The sequence below is a fragment of the Eutrigla gurnardus genome (assembly GCF_963514095.1).
Source record: "Eutrigla gurnardus genome assembly, chromosome: 23".
Lineage (NCBI taxonomy): Eukaryota > Metazoa > Chordata > Actinopteri > Perciformes > Triglidae > Eutrigla > Eutrigla gurnardus.
Window position 1 is genome coordinate 5570003 of NC_139934.1, and position 21586 is coordinate 5591588.

General features: G+C 44.4%; 1 protein-coding gene across 2 annotated transcripts in view; it reads left to right on the plus strand.

The window, feature by feature from the left end:
• The window catches only part of gal3st3 (galactose-3-O-sulfotransferase 3), a 21809-nt gene extending 704 nt beyond the window's left edge, over positions 1-21105 (plus strand). Inside the window, exons 1-3 of one of the 2 annotated variants that reach the window (XM_084002847.1) lie at positions 1169-1362; positions 14475-14577; positions 16159-21105. In XM_084002847.1, the coding sequence (XP_083858973.1) occupies positions 1350-1362; positions 14475-14577; positions 16159-17482 (1440 nt within the window). In that variant the 5' untranslated portion in view covers positions 1169-1349 and the 3' untranslated portion in view covers positions 17483-21105. Of the gene's footprint in view, positions 1-1168; positions 1363-14474; positions 14578-16158 lie in introns of those variants that run through there. The other variant, XM_084002848.1, reaches the window with a different exon arrangement.
• Positions 21106-21586: the final 481 nt, after the last annotated feature.

Here is a 21586-nt window from a genome sequence, read left to right on the forward strand (position 1 = left end):
ATTATGTGTTTTTCAAACACCTATAACCAAATTAATTAAACCGCACGCGAAGATTAACCGCCGGATTATCAGCGCGGACCCCGTCGCGTGCACCGCGAGAGGAGACCGCGCGCGCAACAATTAACGATGCACTGTTTATATCCGGAGCTTTATAGGATGCAGTGGCTCCAATTGTTGCATGCCTGCTCCATATTTATATATTTATATATCATAACGCCGATCTGATCCATTAGTTGATTGAGGGTTGGATGTAAGGTTATTTATTTTGTGTTTTTTTTCTCCCCATCTGCCAATCAATTAGATAAGTTGTCAATATGTCATGCAGCTTTGTTTGGCAGCGGATGGCAGGGTGACTGAAGAGCATAATGATAATCTACAGAAATGAAGTCAGATTTCAAAAAATCACAAATTCATCTCAGGGCTGGAAGATATATCGATATTTAATTGATATTGTGAGACTATTGTAAGATACGTGCTCTGTTCTATTGTTTACCTTCCCTCACTTAGTCATGTATTTAAAATGTGGAAATATCTCATAAAAGCAACAAGATATCGCTGTAAATGGAGCATCATGGGCTTTTCAGATTCAGATTCAGATTCAGAATACTTTATTGATCCCCGGGGGGAAATTATTTTCATTCCAATGCTCCGTGCAAAGTCGAGATGGAAACAAGCGATAAAGATGAAAAAGTAAATAGAAACAAATACTAAGTAAGATTCAATAATAAAATACAATAATATAAGATCAAAGTAGCCAGTAAAATAAAATAAAATAAAATACAAATAAATAATAAACAGTCAAGTATACAATATATCTGAAACACAATCTGAAATATATACAATGTACAATGAAATTGTTGTAGCATTATAGATGAAATGAGTCCCATAATCAGAGAGAGGAGTTGTACAGTTTAATGGCCACAGGTAAGAATGACTTCCTGTGGCGCTCAGTGGTGCATTTAGGAGCAATTAGTCTCTGGCTGAAGGTGCTCCTCTGTTTAGCCAGAGCGTCGTGGAGAGGGTGAGAGCCATGCTGCAGTATCGCCCGCACCTTCGACAGCATACTGCACACTTCCCCCTTTTTGGGAAGTGTGAAGATGATTCATAGATTCTTCACTATTGCATATGAGCTGCTTGTGTCTCGGTCCTCCTCTGTGTCTTCAGGAAGCAGAGCGGGGAGGTGACTTAATAACCTTTTTTTTTTTGGGCGGCAGGTCATTTACAAGCACGACCTGAAAAGGTTTTTTTTTTTTTTTTTCTTCCTGGCATGTCTGCAAGAAAGGCACAAGACCGAGTGATGAATGTGCACTCTGTTTGAGGCAAAGCAACGCCGGGAATAACAATGGAGGATGGACCAGGAGGGTGGGTTAGAACAGTGACACCTCTGATGAACACACACACACACACACACACACACACGAAGCATCTTTAAAAAAAAAAGCCAATATGATAAAGTGCTGACTAAGCATCGCTGCATGGCTGTGTTAAAGTCTTTTTTAGACCGACGGTGCCCTTTAAAGGCCGGCGCTCTGGGAAAAGGAGTTTATTTATACAACGCCGACTGTGATATACAGCTCCCGCGGGGCTGCTCGCTGCACAGTACAGTACCCCCCCCCCCCCCCCCCCCCCCCCAGAAATGGTCCGGCCCTCCGAGCCAAAAAGGCAGCGCTGTTTACGGCTTTCTTCTCCCGCCGGAAGCTAAAAAGAAAACTCAGAAATGTTGGTATGTATAACATCAATTCCCTCCCATAAGTCCAAGTCTGTCAGGCCGTGTTGCCTTGCAGTCGAATGCTTGGGACGTTGCCGGTGTGGGAAGTGCCCTTGAGCAACAGTTGATGTATGATCATATGCCGCAGCACCTTAGATGCTTTCTTTGACCTTTATTTAACCCACTGAGCCAAAAAAAAAAAGATTCGGGGAGAAGACGAGCAGACAGGAAACAGCAGCGGAGAAGCTTTGAAGGAGAGAGACTCTCGTGAGAACGTACACAGAAAAACCACACCAGCGACCACAAACACAGACGTCTCTCTGCTCGGGGTGGACAGGACGACGTGGGGTTTTTTGGGAGGGAGGGGGTGGTTGCGATGTTTTCCAGACTTGACGTGTATAAGCGGAGGTTGTGACTGGTGTTTAGGATCGACCTGAGTGATTAGAACTTGTGATTAAACATTTAATGCAGGCATCTCAGAGAGCTGAGTGTGTGTGTGTGTGTGTGTGTGTGTGTGTGTGTGTGTGTGTGTGTGTGTGTGTGTGTGTGTGTGTGTGTGTTTGTGTGTGTGTGTGTGTATGTGTGTTTGTGTGTGTGTGTGTGTGTGTGTGTGTGTGTGTGTGTGTGTGTTTCCATTTATCTTGCAGCGCGTGGACGTGAGCCCAAGCTAGATTAATGCTCCATGTTAACAAACCTATTGGTTTGACCCTGGCGAGCCTGCAAATCACACACACACACACACACAGTTTCACCACTTCATCTCCTGGCTGGCTTGAGTGTATAAGCACACACACACACACACACACACACACACACACACAAACACACATTGAACACCGGCCAACCACTTTGATGCATTAGTGCAAAGGTGCATTTTTGGTCTCCGTGGCTTTGGACCAAATAGATTTGGATGTGCAAGGCGTGCACGTGCACGTGCGTGTGCACGTGCATGCTGCAGTTCAGATTAGAGGCGATGCATGCATAGTGAGGGAGCGTGTGAAGTTGAAAATGAACTCTTATTCCGTCGCTTTTTATTGAGTAAAAAATCGATCGAGCGTCAGCAAAAACTTGTTCTCGGACGTTGCCAAGGAGACAAAGGCTAAATAATTTTGTGTAAAGCTTAATCCGGGTCAAAAATTAAAAAAAAAAAAGGCTTTTATGGCGGTGCTTGTTAGCCGCGGTCCCGACTGTGTCCGCCGGTGCCAGATGAAGACAGATGGACGGGGGGGGGGGGGGGTTGGTCGGGGTCTGGGCCCGGCTCCAGCCAGCTGCCCTTGGTGCGAAGGTTTTCATCTACTTGTAGATGTCGGACGGCCAGATTCCAGCAGACCCGGATTAAAACGGTCTGGGCTGGAAGATTACGGGAGCAGAGTCCTGGATCTGGATGGCCCCGCTGTGCAGCACAACATGAGATGCATTATTTATTATTAATACTGAGAGCATCTCAGTTTGGCTGTTGTTGTTATTGCTGTTTTTATGATAGATAGATAGATAGATAGATAGATAGATAGATAGATAGATAGATAGATAGATAGATAGATAGATAGATAGATAGATAGATAGATAGATAGGTTCAAGGTTAAATAAATAAATAAAACACGAACGTGAAGACCTCAAAGTGGATTTTTTAACTTTCAGAGAAACAATCCAGTACAAATGTTGTCATTTGTGCCAATCCATTTGTGATTTTTCTGACTTAGATAATCAGATTAGAGTTTTTCTTACGTAACTGATATAATAAGATTATTGTTCTGAATGCGATTAGAGTGAATTACTGGGGTGCGTGCCCAATGTCATATTTATTTGTTTGTTTTCCTTTATAACGGCTGCACCAACGCAGATATTTGTTCCGATTCCTCTTTCTTTCGTTTCCCTTTCCATCCATGAAATGCTCTAATGAACATGAGTGACTTAACGAGTGCGTCGAGCCGCCCGGGCCGGCGAGTTAAAGCCTCCGTTAAGTGCTAAAGGTGTTTCCTCCGGAGTCGTTCAAAACCTGCCAGTGTTCGTTAGAGAGGGATTTGAACCCGCCGGGGCAGACAGGAATGTTGTGAACCTGCAGAGTGTGTGTGTGTGTGTGTGTGAGACTTTTTGACTTTTATGAGGTCTGCTTTGCTATGCATGTGCACATGTGGGGGGGTCTAGTCTGGCTCCCTTAATTAATCCACTTTCTGGCCGGAGGGTCTCTGTTACCGAGCCGTTAAAGCGTCCGAACAGCACGATCCCACGTACCTACTGGCTATTTGGGAACACGGAAACATGATCACATGATCACGATATTCCCTCAATAATCTGTTGTCCAAACATCACTGACATTCCCAATTACTGTAATTACTCCTCCTAATGTCTTTACATGACCTTTACCTGGCAACTACAAATACAAATACAAGTTGTAGGCTAATAGTTTAGTCCTGTTACCTTTAAGAACATACATTTAAGCTTAAAAATAAATATCCCCCTAAACGACGGGCCACAACGTCCCAATTTTGCAAATATGACCTCATTCTCCAACAAATTGGTCCTCGCAAATATAGAAGAGCAAGAGCATGGACACACACACACACACACACACACACACACACACACACACACACACACACACACATGTTGGCACAGAAACACGGTCAATACAGGTGTGCAAGCAGTCCTACACACTGGCATACCCACACACAAACACACACATGCATAAATACACACTCAAACTCGCCCGAAGTGCCAACAAATATTCCCTACCTATCCCCACACACACACACACACACACACACACACACACACACACACAGACACACACACACACAGAGTTGACTGCAGCTAGCTAACGTTTGCTGCAAACAAGCTAACGCATGAGTCGGCTGTTTAAGATGACATGGAGAGGTTTGCTAATCGAGCTAACGCGTGAGCTTTGCTAATCGTGTTTGCTTCAACTTAAGTCTGACTTTTTTCGCACGAGTGTGAGCTAGCTGTTTAAGCTAATGTAGCTAACATAGGAGATGAATGAAGATGCTGTCTAGCTAACGTATAAATGTTATCGACATGCTAACGTTTTTTTTTTTTTTTTCCGAGGTGAGATTTGAGGTGATAAACCATCCCAACTCTCATAGGAATCTCTTTAAATCCGAGGTTATTTAACGCCCGTCATGCTAACTACAGTTGAACGGGCTTTTAAGTGAAGTAGGAGATTCAACGGTAATAAATGGATGGTGGTGTCTCCGCACCTTTTGATCCTATATTCTGTTAGTTCAACACATTTCAGCTCTTCTTCTCTCATCCAGCGTCTGAATGCCTCTTTTTATTCGTCAGTGATGCAGCGATATGTCTACAATAACACCTCCACATTTACAGCAATTGTTTTTTTTGACATTCCAAGGAGGAGAATAAATCAAAACGAGGGTCATCCATTCATCCGTCTTCCTGCTCCCTCTTATATTTTATATATTTTATATTTTATATGTCTTCCCTTCCTGCTCCAAAGTTTTCCGCCGCAGGCAGCGTACCATCTGCTTTTGACATTTTTAGAACGTGAACTTCTGAGAACAGCGTGTTTATTATTCCATTGTGTTAATTATTCAGACTCTCTCTTTCTCTCTGTCGAGAGGTCGAGACGGAAGAATCTGGAATTCCCGTTTTTTTCTTTTCTGCTCCGGTCCGGAAGTGAACCGGCAGCAGCCAAACGCCAGAATGAGTCGCTCCTATTGTCCGTCCCGGCGGTTGAACCTTTGACCTCCTCTGCTGCGCTGAGTCACAGCCAGCGACAGCCACGCGGATGCCAGTGACATATTCTCAGCGAGGCATCTTCGTCGCTCCCGGGCCTCTTCGTCAGCGGCGTGAGGCCAATAAAGGGCCGTTCTTCCACCAGCCACGGAGCTTCATGAATGATACGAATTCAGCTCAAATCGCCTCCAAACGTGGTGAATGTTTTGACTCTGAATGTGATGAACACGACGTCCTCGGTCTGATTACTCCGGGAGTCGTCTTGCAAATATATCGGCTTATTTGCGTTTCTAATTTCCCAATTATCATGGCGGACGCCAGCAGAATTAGCCGGAGCCTCTCTTCAATCAGTGCGATAAACGGGGTGAGTCACTTCATCGTCTCGGCGACGATCAACAAAACCAGACACCCAATTAAGCCCCGTTTGACCCAATCATAATTGGGTACGAGCGACGACGCCGCCTTCTCAAGCAGCCGTCTAATTGCTCGCAGGTTTATTTCCCAACAAACCGGAGCGACGTTGTATTGAACCAGCGTGTACTGATGAAGATTATAGGATATGTAATATATTGTTAAATACACTGTCGCCCATAAAGGTGTAGGTCCCAGAGAAAGATGACTTTCCATTTTTGTTTTAATGAAAACCTAAAAAATCGACCTAAAAATCAAGTTTAAAGCGTGAAAAGCATCGCACAGAAAGGAGAGCTGATGTATCTGATTGAGCAGACTTCACTACTGGATGTACGGGGGAGTGGATCCGCTGAGGCTGCATATATTTGGGATCAATAATTCATTGAGTATTAGTGATTGGGAGATTAGTGTGACCTTAATGACTGATCAACCGGGCTCACATGCCTCTGCATCCACCTCAGCAGCGTCTGCATCTCCGCTGATGAAAGCCGACAAGCTTCTTCTCCATCGGAGTGATGAGGAGCTTTTTAATGTTTCCGTCTGCCTCCGATGGCGACAGCGTCTCCGCTTAATTGCAGCGGCTCTCGTTTTGGCGGAATCAAAGCCGGTTGAAGATTAATAAATCTTGCACACGCCATCCATTACGAGCAAGAACACAGAAACAGGCGGAGGTCCAAACGAAGCCACTGGATGCCGCCTGGTAATTGCCCAGTTGTGTTGATGGCGTGCGACACCCACCTGGTTAGGTCAGGGCGGTCGGACCGGGAAGGGAAGGTGCTTCTCCTCGGAAACATCACAGCGAGCAGGCAGAGGAGGAAGCCTGCGTCTTATGTAAATGAACAGCTGAGCTAAAAGCGCATTGAGTCTCCTGATCAGAATACGAATGCAGGGAAATAAAAGCAGGAGGGAGCGATATTTTTTTTTTTTGTGTGTGTGTACTTTCTCCCACAAAACACACACGTGCGGCGCTCCCGTTTGCATGTTATGGCGGTGCTTAGCATCCAAATTGGTTTCTGTAGTCGCTCGGTGACAAAGTGCAGCGGCTCGCTGGAATAAACACAAACCTCGAGATGTTCATTTCTGGCCTGAAAAAAAATGGAAAGGCTTGTTGTGCGTCTGTTTGGATCTGATTTCTCCTCCAGTGGAGTTTTAATTATGGGATGGGATTGTGCAGACATTCAGGATCCCCAGAGGATGAGCTGTACTGACTTTGGTTGGTTAGATAGTTAGATAGACAGAATTACGTAAAAGAACATCTAAAAACACAAATATTACGTTAAAAAAGTGAAACTATTAGAGGGATTGCAGACACAGATTCCCCAGAGGATGAACCCTACTGACTTTGTTTAGATGGATGGATGGATGGATAGATAGATTAACAACAGAAAAAAGAAAAACTAAAAACACAAATATTACGTTAGAAAAGTGAAACTATTAGAGGGATTGCAGACACAGATTCCCCAGAGGATGAACCCTACTGACTTTGTTTAGATGGATGGATGGATGGATAGATAGATTAACAACAGAAAAAAGAAAAAGAAAAACTAAAAACTAAAATATTACATTAAAAAAGTGAAACTATTAGAGGGATTGCAGACACAGATTCCCCAGAGGATACACCCTATTGGCTTTGCTGAACCCCCTGACATTATATTTTAGTTTTTAATTCTGATAAATATATCTGAACAACTTAAGGAAGGACGAGGGTGAAACTTTGAACCACGATCTTCCATCATAAAGTCATATTAATCATCGACGTCGTGCTCGTCAGAAGCTGTTCACGATGTCGACAGGTGTTGAGGGGGGATCCCGAAGCAGCTTAAGCTCTGTAAAAAAACCCTCCTTGTGAAGTTATCATTCTTTAAGGGTCTCCTGCTCTCCTTCAGACGTTCTCACGTAAATGTTTCTTCAAAGGCAACGAGAAAAAGAACAGAAGACGTACTTGTCATTTGACTTCCCCAGAAGGGAGCGCTGATGTTTTCCGTCTCTCCCTCTTGTTCTCCCTGGATTCGGCTTAAGGCGCTTGCCGGTAACAAATGATCTAAAAGGCTTTCATCAATAAGCGCACGAGTACAGGGCCAGATGTTGATTCAGCTCAATCATTCGCAGGCCTCTTTCACATCGTCTCTCCCATCTCTTGTCTTTTTTTTTTTTTTGTCAAATCTCGTCTTTCCCTCTGTTCTCTCCCCACCGCACTCTCATCTCTCTCACGGGGGTCGTTCAGGGCGAGATAAGGCCTGTATCCGGGGGTCCACGGGGATTCAGACGAGTAATGATCCAGCCTCGGTTCGATTCCCCCCCTCGTCTCTAACAGGTCCAGGAACAGGGTGGGGCAGATGCTCCAAAAAGCACCGCAGGGACCCCGGGCTACCTTTACTGTAAAGAAAAAGGGTTGGAGGAGAAGGAGAAGCTCCGGTGGAGGAGGAGAGTCAGATTAAAGTAATGAGGACTGGAGGGAGTCTGTGGGGAGGCAGCGATAAGAGAGTCGGGATGCTCAAGGCTCCTACAAAATAAGACGGGAGGTTACAAGTTGTCGGTGGATTCACACTTTGGTTTGGAATGAGGCTGCAGAGGTGGAATCATGACGGAGGATGACGAGGAAACGATTAAGGAGAATATAAGAATCATTATTATTGTTCCACTTTGATTAGTTAGATATTAGCATATCTATAATAACAATACTGTTAATCGACAAAAAGTTAATGAAGTAGAGGATACTGTTGAGGATCCGGGAAGAACGGCTGCAAAATACTGGCTTTAATATGGGCTGTCGGGAGTCCCGCTGTGCCGACTCAGCATCTCACTGAAAGTGAAGGAGGCGGCGGCTTTTTGAACAGTTTTGCCCTTAAAACATGACTGGATGTCATGTGACCTTCATTCGTTTGAAGCATATCCGAGACAGTAAACTGCCCTTTTACAGCACTTCAAAAACAACAGTCTTAAGTATTTAGTGAGATCGGTGACGCGATTAAATTAAAAACAGTCGTGTTCATGTAGAACTCTGTTGTAAAAACAGGTTTTGGGGGTTTTTAATCTTCTTAGGAACCTCTATCTCGTCGGCCTCGGATGACACGACATCCCGATATCGCCTTGATGTACCCAGCCGTCCCTTAGCGTGAAATAAGTTTAAAAATATCTCTGCTCTTGGGGAGGGGAGGTCTGGCTTCACCAAATGACATAAAGTAAAAGCAGCAGGGGGGGGGGGGCTGCAAGGAGGCACGACTGTAGAAAATAATTTCAAGCCTCATATCTCAGATTGATTTTGAGGATTTCAGAGATAAACCTCCGACGTAAGCAAACAGCCTTCCTGGAAAATGAACGGATTTCTTAGATCGCCCAGAGCAGCCTATGAGAATTTCTTAGAACTAAAACCACGCTTTTTATCCCAAACACACACACACACACACACACACACACACACACACACACACACACACACACACACATACAGTAGCTCTCCACAGTGTGTTTCACAGTTAAAAGAAATGTCTTAGCATTTCACTGCCACTCAAGAGCAAATCCTCAAATTATTGAGAAAATAAGCCCTTTGTCCTTGAGCTTTGACACATTGGCAGCTGTTAGATTTCTGCAGCTGTTCCCCAGGATCGACTCGACCGCCTGTCTGGTTTGGGTTTTTTTCTTTCTTCGTCAAAATCCCGCCGTGAAATTTGATGCCTTTCAAACAAAAACCAGGAGTCACTGCACCTTGTAAATAGCAATAATCAGACGGGTTAGCTATTGATCCCTGCAGGGCGGGAGGTCACAAGCTCCAGTAACTCTGCTCAAGGACCTTCAAGGACCGCCGGGGGTTTTAAAACTCTGACTTCACTGTTCAGCCGTGCGTGTCTGAAGCCTACGGCGCCGGTTCATGTGGATTCACACGGGCGTACCAGATATAGGGCGGGTTTCTGGAAAGTTCTGGGAAGGCACTTGCTGTCGAATTCTTGCAGTCGGAGAAAAGTCCCACGATGGAGTTGCATTGTGGGTAGTGTAGGACGGAGCTTGACTAAAAGGGGAGTAAACGCTGTTAACCCGCGAGTCCGTGGACGGCTTCCACGCCACCAGAACATTCACTAACATCTTCCTCGTTGCTGTTGAAGGGCAGCACTAATGCTAATGTCACCCTCAGGTCTGTGTGTGTGTGTGTGTGTGTGTGTGTGTGTGTGTGTGTGTGTGTGTGTGTAGATGGTACATCGGGTTTTGCCCTTGCTTTCCCGCAGCTATAGTCATGCAGTAACTGATGGCTGGACTATGGGTCATCTCCCGGGTGGCTGGGCCCTGAACAGCTGTGTGTGTGTGTGTGTGTGTGTGTGTGTGTGTGTGTGTGTGTGTGTGTGTGTGTGTTCAAGAGTGGAAATAGGGGACAAACTGACATATGGGCATAAGCTTTATCATACACGTGCTTTACTTTTCTCTGAAATGTGTGTTTTTGTGTGTGTGTGTGTGTGTGTTATTTTTGTGAAATCTCATTTGAAGTATAAAAGGAGAGGTCAAAGGTTATCACATGAGATCCGTACAGATGACAAGATCATAGAGGGAGGCAGCTGCTGTTGCCCCGGAGGACTGAACGTGAAGCTACCTTCATACGCTCATTAGGTCCATCTGTGTGTGTGTGTGTGTGTGTGTGTGTGTGAGCATCTGTGTTATTTTTATTCAGAGCCGTTCACCCCGCGTTAAAACTCAGCAGGAGACTAAACTCTTTCAAATCTTCTTCCATTCTGCAACCATTGATTCGTTACAGCAGATATACGCGTTTTACACTCGGAGGCGGCAGCAAAAAGAAGAAAAAAGACCTCTGGGAGAGAAAGAGGCAAACTGACAGAAAGATAGAGACAGAAGGAAAATAAGTGCGAGGGGAAAAGAGTGGAACAAAGTTTAGAAATACCTGGGGGAGAATTTAAGGGAGATAGAGAATAATTCCTTCACACATTCTCCAACTGAAGTCACATTGTGTAACAAAAAAAACCCCTAAAAAACACATCCAGCGCTCTGAAATAAACTGGGAAAAACAAAACGTGTTCATGGATGGGAATGCAAGCGAGTTTGTCCTCGCCATAATCATCGTTTCCGTCAAACTCATCATTTTTCAGTTTAATAATGAAGCAAAAATCCACATGGATCCATAATGGTTTTACCAGTTTTACGTAAAAACAAAATATCAGCTGATTCTTTCAATGGACTAACTTTGGGATTTTGACCTTTAACTGTTTATGTTTATTATTTTTTTAAATCTCTGGCGAGTGACCGCGACGTAAAACGGATAATCCACTCTGAGATCCGCTTTGCCGGATTAGTCCTCGTTTCTTTACGCTCGCACCTCCTCGTGGATGATCCCGCCGTCCAATCATTAAATCAATACACAAATGAGACGAGGTCTCTCCTCCTCCCCTCTCATCTCCTTAACGGAGGGATCGAGTGTCCTCCATCCTATAAGAGAAACCCAATCAGACCTGGGTTTTTGTTTTTTTAATTAAAGAGGCCGGCGTGTCGGTGAGGGAGGAGCGGGGGAGGTGGAGGGAGGAGAAGATGGCAGCGAAGATGAGGGAGGATGAAGGAGAGAGGCCGAGTCTGTCTGCTGAAAGCCACTTAAATCCCTTTCTTATTAACTCTCTGTGACACATGATCTACCTCTCACACACACACACACACTTCAGCTTCAGTATTACGATGGCATTTTCATATGCAGATGGCCGAGAAGGCCGGCGTAGCTAAATGTGATTAACCGACCCAGAGAAGGTGACATTACTAAGGACGGTCATATAAAAGTAAGGAATATATTAAATCAATATCAATACTAATCACGTTCCCTTCAGTCTCGGCTTTACTTGTGCATTTTGGGCTGACAGTGATTAGCCAACGTTGAAGTGAATATGTGATAAATAAAATTAACACAGATTTGGACGATGAATATAATTTACTAACGTACGATTGATCTCATTAATATATAATCGATATGAAACCTCAGAAAACAGGCGTTAAATGCTCAAAGGCACCAGACTCCGCTGACAGAAGCAGTCATTTTACCTGACCGATCGTAAAAACACACTCCACTGTTTCAACAATCAAATTAAACCCTAAATTCACTTGAGTTAAAATGTGAAAAGAAGCAGACATCCTCTCCTCAAGGCTACCAGACAACATTGAGAAAAACATCAATTTTACTGAAAACAGAAACATCTTTACTGAGCTTGAATGTTTGAAAGGCTGAATAGGATGCAAATATAACAGAAGCTTATTATTCTCGTCTACTGGCGAAGGGAAATGAGTGTATTTTTAGCTTTAAAAAACCTGCGTATACTCGAGGTCTCTCTCAACAATCAGGAGAGGACGATGTGACGAGGGCGTAGATACGAAAACAACAGAAAAACATTAAAAAAATGTAACATGCCGTATGCGATGTAACGTCTCATTCTGAAGGGGGAAAGAAAAACACAAATATCTGCAGCTACAAAACTGGAACAATACAAAGGGCAGATTTTAAAAAAAAATTACATTTTTATTTATTTACGAGTACGGAGCCTGAAAAGTGCTGTTAGTCGTTTTGTGCTGAATGTGGAGCCTCGTCTAAAAGTGAGGCAGGAAACACTTTTGGCACGCCGAAACGCCCAGCACTTAACTGTACTTTTCAAGGGCTCGCTAGTTCACATCTCTGATAGCCGCTTGTTGAATTTCCTTTTCTCGTGCCAATGTTTTGTCCCCAGTGTGTCCGGCTTCCCTGCTAGAGATTCCTCGCAAATTAAGGACATGCGTACGAACACTTAAAGGATCCCGATGACGCACTGGTGTGATTTGTCGCTGCAGATTACACTGTTCTGTTTATTCCTACTTAAATGCATCAGTAATCACTATTGACTGCAGATGCAATGATTACATTATGTGTCATTATTACCCAGGTGAAATTAATTTCATGCATAGAAGTAGGGGTGAGTATCGGCAAGATTCTCAAGATACGATACATATCACGATACTTTGGTCACGATACGATACGTATCACGATATTGCGATATAAATATAGATGAAAACAGAAGTACCTGTATATGTACATCAGATGATATTGATCAGAGGACAAATTGAGTCAAAACTATTTCATTCAAAACAGCCTCTCCATTTTATTAATTTCCATGAAATTCACTGCAATAAATATTGAAAATAAAATGAAAAAGGATAAAGTACTGCATTCACAACGCGTCTAAACATGAATCTTTTTTTTTTGTTGAAAGCTACTTTTTGAGTTGAAAAATCGATATTGTATTAGGTGGCAAAGTATCGCGATATATTGCCGTATCGATATTTTTACCCAGCCCTACATAGAAGACAAGATTTCATGGGCAACCCTGTATATATTTAGATTTGTGAAGAATTCCGATATAAGGAGAATAATAAAAGGATGACTTCTTCCTTTTTTCTTCATCATCGCTTGTACTTACGAAGTCTTTGCATCAACTCAACTAACTTTCATGGGAGAAAATAGAAAGAGGGAAAATGTGTGCTGCAGTCGAGGTCAGATTATTGGACCATCCGAAGGACAGAGAACGCTCGACAAAGGATTAACTCGTCAAACCAAAAAAAAAAAAAAAAAGAACTGTCCACAACAATCTGTGCATCAATTAGAGTGAGAGCATTAGTGCCTGTTTAACGGAGTAGGCTTGGTGTTTTTGTGCACATTCCTGCTGAGCCCGTCCACCGAAGCAGCGCGATCACAGCTGTTTTCTAAAAAAAATTAAACATTAATGTAATTTTCTCTCGACATAAGGTCCGTCGAATGCTTTATTACTATTTGGGATCCTTTGTTGTATGTTGTTGTTTTTTTAACAGTAAAACTAAAAGAAATTGCTTCATAACTCAATTTATTATAACGCAAAAGTGACAAACATTTGCCTGTTTCAGCTTCTCCAATGTGAGAATTTGCTGTTTTATTGTCACTATCACCAGAACATGGGGTTCAAGGACACTTTGACATGCGGAACCCGGACTCAAACCGGCAACCTCCTGTTTAAAGGACGATCCCAGCTGCAGCCTCATCATAACTAATGCATCACTTTAAAGACTAAATGATTAACCATGACGGATGTGTTGATGCTAATGAGTTTGATTAAAATGCAGGAATGTAAATCAAAGCAGCAGATTTGACACTTATGATATTCCTCCACCGTGATTGGTTGGATAAAAGCGTCCACGCGAGTAGTCGTGTTGCGATGTCGAGTAACGTGAGCCGGCCTCTAACGGGACGGTGTAATCAAGGAGAGAGACGTCCGCCATTGTCATGCAAGTGAGACTTGGACTCCTTCCATAACTGTCATGGGTTTTTTTTGGTGGGTCAAATGACATGCATATCATCTTCAGCTGCTCCCCATATAAATATATATATATATATATATCCCTGATACTGACAGCACCTGATGAACGTGGCCGAGTGTGACTTTTACAGGTAATGAAGGTATAATTCACCGTACTATTACACAGGGACAAAAGCCTCGCCATTATGGATCCCGACCATTATTAACTGAGAAAATCCCCCTCGCCGGTCGCTCTCTCTTCCCGTTCCTTTCACTCGTTTCTGCTTCCTTTCATCTTTTTATCCCTCCCTTTCTCATTACACCTCCACCTCTGCTCACTCTTCTTCCTCCTCCTCTTCCTCCCGCAGTCCCAGTGAAGCGGAGCGAGATGTCGCAGAAGAAGATCTTCCTGGTCATCGTCGCCATCAGCACCGTCAGTCTCCTGCTGCATCATGGGGGCCACTTGAGCTGGTGAGTATACAACACACACACACCTAATTACCATGAGGATGTCTGACTCGTCCTTTGAATGAAATTAATCGCAGACCGGCTTTCATTAAAAGTACTCAGATATGGAGACTTTGAGTGCAGATGCTGGTTCCAGGGACCAATTATAAAAAGTAGAGGGATTGTCGTTCTTTGACATTTTGCTCATTTGCTGTGTCTGTTATTGCTCTGCCTTTCATCTCTCCACTTTTCACACATTAGTCCTTATCGCATCCGTATCTTAACTTTCTCTTGCTCTTTTTTTTTTATCGTATATAAGTCAGCAAACGTTCCTATTAGCTTAATTAATGCTCCGATAATACCATCGAAGGCTGCGCAACCTGTCCGGAAATGTTCACGAAAAATGGCACCAGAGTCAAAAGAAGAACTTCACCAGCTCCGAGATTGAAATCGATCATTTTTAAGTGTCAGCAGTGGAATTAAACGACTCGCGGAACATGAAGGAATGGGAAAAAAATAACGAGTGGCGTTAACGCCGAGTCACCGGGGGGTCGGACTGTTGAGAAGAAAGTGGTTCAATATGAAAATGAAAAAAAAAATTGATTCCTCAGACAGGAGGGCGTCAAGGGGAAGGGGACGTAAGAACATGGGCCATAATAGTTACGGAGGATGTTCCCCTCGACGGCGACTTCCAGGTGACGATGCGTGTGAAGATACGGTCAACGGGGCCGGACGGACCGTTTGTCATTTTTCAATTTGTAGATGTAACCACATTAACATCATCAACTGGCAAAAAAACCCTGGATATATAGGAATCAGATTTATCTCCTTCTGATCCTACTCCTAAAAACTTTTATTCTATGGGACTCTGGTGTCTGATCCTGAAAAAACCATGATGAGATATTAAAAAGCCACAATTAGCCTGACAAGCTCTCATGCCGATAGAACCACAGCTAATAGTTCTTATATAAATACAGATTTATTGTCAGTTCAGACTTATTACAGCGTGATACCGTGCAATTAGCAGGAATCAGCATTTTGATGGTGTGGTCCACGTAGGGGGGTCATCTGGCAGGGGCTGGATCCGGTAATGGAACGCCTTAATTAATTGCAAATGTATGCAATGATACACAGCATGGTTCACTATTCAGACATGTCAGCAACCGGCTGTATCAAGGTGCATTGTGATTGGCTTCTTCTGTGATTTTATATTTAGCTCTTTTGCTCTGGTAATATTGTACTATGAATATTAATATCTTAATTAGAATTTGGTTGCACTGATACTCCGGACTGGAAATTAGAAGATGCAAATAATTCAGTTTTATGTTAGGTCCATTAGTGACTTCTTATTTCAAGATCACACTGCACATGCAAATCCTATCCTACGTCTGCCCTCGTTTCACCGTCGCCTCATTTACATTCTCCACATGTAGAGGTACTATTGTACCGCCGTCCTGTCCTACACCTCGGCCTCTTCATTATCATTATCTGTCCAGTATCTGTCTCTAATATCACCAAATCATTAGGAGAAGCAGCTCTTTCCCCCCCCCCTCTGAGTTAATGGAGCTTGAAATAAATGAGTGCGCTTTCTTTTTCTTTCTCCAGGACCATGGAGGCCTTCCACCTCGGTTGTCCTGCCCTCCGTTCCCACCCTGCCCCAGGCCTGAAACCCAAGCACACCAACGTGGCCTTCCTCAAGACCCACAAGACGGCCAGCACCACCATGCAGAACCTGCTGTTCCGCTTCGCGGAGCACAACAACCTCACGGTGGCGCTGCCCATGCAGGCCTGCAGCCACCAGTTCTGCTACCCACGCTCCTTCACCTCCCACTTTGTCCACCCGCACACGCTGCCGCCAAACATCATCACCAGCCACATGCGCTTCAACAAGGCGGAGCTGAAGCGCCTGATGCCCAACGACACCATGTACATCACCATCCTGAGAGAGCCGGGCTCCATGTTTGAATCCTTGTTCAGCTACTACAACCAGTACTGTGCAAGCTTCAAGAGGGTCCCCAATGGCTCCCTGGAGGCTTTCTTAGAGGAGTCCTGGCGCTACTACCGGCCAGACGAGAAAGACTCCATGTACGCACGCAACACCTTGACCTTCGACCTGGGTGGAGACAAGGATCGCCCGGCAACAGATGTGGCGTATGCGCGGGCCTTTCTGGCCGAGGTGGAGAGGGTTTTCTCCCTGGTGATGATTGCCGAGTACTTTGATGAATCGCTGGTTCTCCTTCGCCATCTTCTCTCTTGGGATCTGGACGACATCCTGTACGTCAAGCTCAACATGCGGACGCCAAGCTCAAAGCGGAGCCTGACACCGGGCCTTCCGTCAAAGATCCGAGCCTGGAACTCCTTGGACGCACGTCTCTACGATCACTTCAACGCCTCCTTGTGGCGCCAGCTGGCGGCTCTGGGTCCGGCCTGCGTGGCGAGGGAGGTCCGGCTGCTGCGTCAAGCTCAGGAGAGGTTGATGAAAAGCTGCTTCGGCGGGCGGATGCCACTTCTCCGATCGGCCGCGCAGATCAAAAACAAGGATCTCCGCCCGTGGCAGCCGAGTGGAAAAGTCGACATTGTGGGCTACGACTTCCCGGTGAACCTCAGCCGGGGGTTCTCGAGCCAGGCCCAGGAGCTCTGCCTCAAGCTCATCATGCCGGAGGTCCAGTACACAAGGGTGCTCCTGCGTTCCCAATCACTGCGCTACCGTCGAAGCTACCAGCTCCGGCCTCCGCAGCAGTCACATCCCCTCCAGCAGCCCATACGCACAGGCCTGCCTCGGCACCCTCAAGTGCAACGTAACCAACCGCCCCCTGCAGCCCCCGGCCCTGCATCGGGGACAGGGTCCACCTCCACCTCAAGGCCCGCTGCAGGAACTCAAGACCTGACCACAAAGTTAGGGAATAAATCCTCACAAACCAACCACTGAAAAGTAGAGACTGGAATATAATCTGAGTGCCCAAAAGACTGCATCGTCTTACCCATCCTGCACCTCAAGACAATGGTGCTTGGTTGGTGGGGGGTGTTCGAAACAAGGGCGTCCCTGGGAAAAAGTCTGGGTTGTCCTTGAAACAATGTCTCTCCTATCCTTTCCAGACAGACTGGGGATAAAAATAAATGAAGAATTTAAAAAAAAAGGAGGGAAAGGGGGTTAGACATATGTGGACTTGAACATGAATCACCCTTTCTGGTCTGTGAAACAGTATCGGGGCTGGCAGACAAAAAGGCGGGAAAAATCTCTATCTAGGACTCGCCTCCATTGCACGCCCTCTGCACGCCCAACAACAGTGGATGGGAGACGGGTATTTTAGGTGAAAGTGCTTCTTTGAAGGGAATCTGTAATGTTCGACTGGGACTCAATAGGGAAGTGGCGATATCGGGGCCCATTGTGAGGCACAGAGTCGGCATTGTGTGTATCACACTGGTATGGTATCATGTTGCTCGCTTTCATTCTCTGTTTTCTGGAGGCCTCTCTCGCACTCTCTCTCCCTCACATATGCCACTTAAAAGTCCTTGAGAGGGACATAATGACATAAAGGGATCAGCTGTCAGGCGTCCAAAGAGTCTCCTAAGAGGCCTTGCAGACATTGAGATCAAGTCCGAATCGTTAATACAACAGCACAAACTCTTCTTCTTCTTCTGCTCTTACAAACTCTAGAGCTGAAGCAAAGAAGGGAGGGAGGGAGGAAGGGGGGAGGAGGGGTAAAACATACCGTATAGAGAGGGAAAGCCTAAATACTGGATGTTCAGCTTGGCCACCCATTATCGCCATGACTCACACAGCATCCTTCCCTCCACCGCCTCATCTCCGCTGCTACCCGCCGGTTAGGCTCTCAGCCCAAACAGCAGCGCTGACATCTTGTTATCTTCAACCCCTCCGATTGCCGGTCTCTCCCTCGGACCACCAACTGAGATCCCATCTTACATCGTACCGACTTTCTAGGTCTGCTTGCTTGTGGGGTGTTTTTTAATCGTATCGCAATAAGACCTCCGGGCCTACATTCTATCTAAAAAAAAGGCACAGGTTTAGTAACTTACCAGCAAAACACCACGCTGCGCACACAAAAGACGCACATAAAAAGACAAAACGTAAAGCAACTTGACAGGACAAAAGACTCGAGGAGGTTTGAATATTTAATCGCCTCTCCTATGGCCCGTGTTCTTGGGTTACGCGGCCGTGCGTTTTCATTAAGAAATGCCAGGCGGACAAAGCGAGGGCCTCGCTGTGGGACGGCTCATTTGGCCAGTGGGACGGCTCATTGAGCCGGTGGGACGGCTCATTGGGCCGGTGGACCGGCTCGTTGGGCCGATGGGCCGTTGGGCCGGTTCGTTGGGCCGGTGGACCGGCTCGTTTTCTTAGAATGTCATCACTTATCTGTGATCCATATTCCAATCCATTCTGCTCATATGTAACTTGTCATTTATGTTCTTTTATTGCTCCAGTGATCAGCAGGACACTGTAGCTGGAGGGGGAGGGAGGATGTCTGTGTGTATTGTGTAAACTATGTGTGTGTGTGTGTGTGTGTGTGTGTGTGTGTGTGTGTGTAAGAGCCAGGAAGCGGCTCATTCTGCTTAATGTTGTATTTTTTTTTCTTCCAAGGCCAAGCCAAGTTGGCATGGCAACAAAAGGAACTAATATGTGTGAGATTTATGAAAGAAAATTGTATTATTTATTATCAGGATTTAAATAGTCCCATAACTGTATTTTTTAACTGTTATTTTTCACGAATCACTGGATAAAAACCCCTCCATACGTTCAGCACACGAGGCACGTGGCGACGACATAAAAAATTCATTGAATACGTGTTTTACATAATGCAGAACTACAAAGGCCACGTTCTGAAAAACCACACATTGTTAACGAGTGTAGTCGCTTTAAAATTAATCTTTCATTCGGCGGGCGCTTAAGTGCTCAGCCGCGAGGAGCTTTTGTGGTCGGATTCTGTGTCGCTGTAGGTTACGATAATGAGAAAACACACAAACCGGAATATAAAGTGGAGCGGCTGGAAAACAGACACGTGTCGAGGATAAACAGTTTCATGAAGTGGCTATGAATATCTGAATAAGAAGTGTGCTTCATTCGAACTTACCGGGGGAACCTCAGCTTTGAAAGCACGAGATGCAAAGTAGATTTTTATTTATTTACAGGCTTTTAAAATGTGTGGAATATTTCTTTAAGGTACATACACTGCAAAACCTCACTTTAAAGGACGAGGCTTTACTTACTGTGAGGAAAAAAACCCACAAATAGACCAAAAGGTTGTCTGCCCACTCGGGTTTCTGCTCTAAATCTGTAAAAAATCACATCAGAAATATGTGATTTTTATCTTTTTTAAAGGCTCCGTTTCTCTCTAGTACAGCTGGGTAATGTTGTTTCTAGCAGCTGTTACTCAAACAGTAGAAATAGCGCTTTTATTTTGGACTATTTTTCAGCTGTGGAAGAATACACATTTAATGCAATAGTGACTTTTTCCAGCAGCTGGTAAAACTTCAATGAATTGTTGGTTTTGGTCTTTTCCTGGGATTTGTTGACAATGGGAGGAATACTGAATAACACCTGCTTTATATATTAAATCAGTTTGCTGACGATGCTGAGTATTATTTAATTGATTCATAATTCAGCTGCTACATGTAAAAGTAAGCATTTTGGCTTAGAATGAAAAACCCAAATTGTTTCAACCTGCTGTGAAATAAGAAAAAAACACTGATTATGAAGTTTTTTTTTCATATGATAACTTATTTGATCATGTCCTTTATATTAATTTAATTTTAAATACATTGGGTGTCCATAAGCATTGGCACATTACTTGATTTTTAAGCTGGAGTCAAGGTACTGTTGGACATTCCTGTGGTAAAAAAAAGAAATTTGTATACAAGTAACTTTGGCAAATAAACGATCAAAAGGAGTATTTTTGAAAAAACATTTTGTCCTCCCACGTCTGACTGGGAGGCAGGTAAATAATATGTTTTTATTTCCTCTCAACCACTCATTTGTGATCCGCGGCTCTCTAAGTGCTGATTTGATTGTACGAGGCGTTCACCCCGGCTGTTCTGCTTCTTGTGGGAGAGTTTCCGTTCTGATCATGCTGTTAGAAAGTGACTATTATTCTTTTAAAAAGAACAAAACGCCAGAGGGGCTGTGAAAAACATTATGCTGAAAATCTCATCCTTTTCACATTAGCTGCCCCGACTTCAGTTTTTTTTAGAGCGACAATCGCATTTATTTATTCTCTGCTGAGACTTTTTTATGTTGCAGGGAAGCAAAAGAGAAACAGCTCATTGACATTGTGGGGAAAGTGGTTTACTTTGTGATTTAACTGTATTGTTTTATCCGTTGCCTCTTTGATCTGCTCACCATTTTATTTCCATCTTCTGTTTATGGACTTATGTGAACTGTGAAGAATGAGACAGGGGTCTTATTTTTTTCTTTCTGGTGATTGAGAGAGTTTGGGTGGGTGGTGACGAGGCTCTGAACAAATAGCTAACGACAATCAGAGCTAGGGGACCCAAAGCTTAATGATGGACAGCGAATAAATAAAGTTTGAATGATTTCAATTCAACTGTGAGTGGAAATGCTTCTTTTTTTCTCTCTTTAATGCAGATATATTCAGATATTATGAATTATTCAGAATATTAGAGCGATGCACAAACACACACCAACACACGCTCTTCATCAGCGGCGACACGTAACGCACGGCGACGGTCGCTCAATTAAGATTCTGCTCTTCTAAATGGTTTCTATTTCCCCCAAGACAAAAACCAGACTTTTCAGCCTCGCAATCAGTCGTTCGGAAATTACCTCCATCCAACACGCCGGCCTAAATGAGCGGACAAATTGCTTCTCACAGGGACAAAACACCAAAAAGGAGTGTGTTTGATATGACTGTGATTGAAGCAATCACGCCACGCCCCCCCCCCTCTTCACTATGGACTGCCGTTGCCATGGTGCCGCCTGCCCTCCGGACCAGCTCTCAATTCTTTTTCTCCTCTCACATAATTAGTCTCTTTTCATTGCTCGTATCATATAATCATC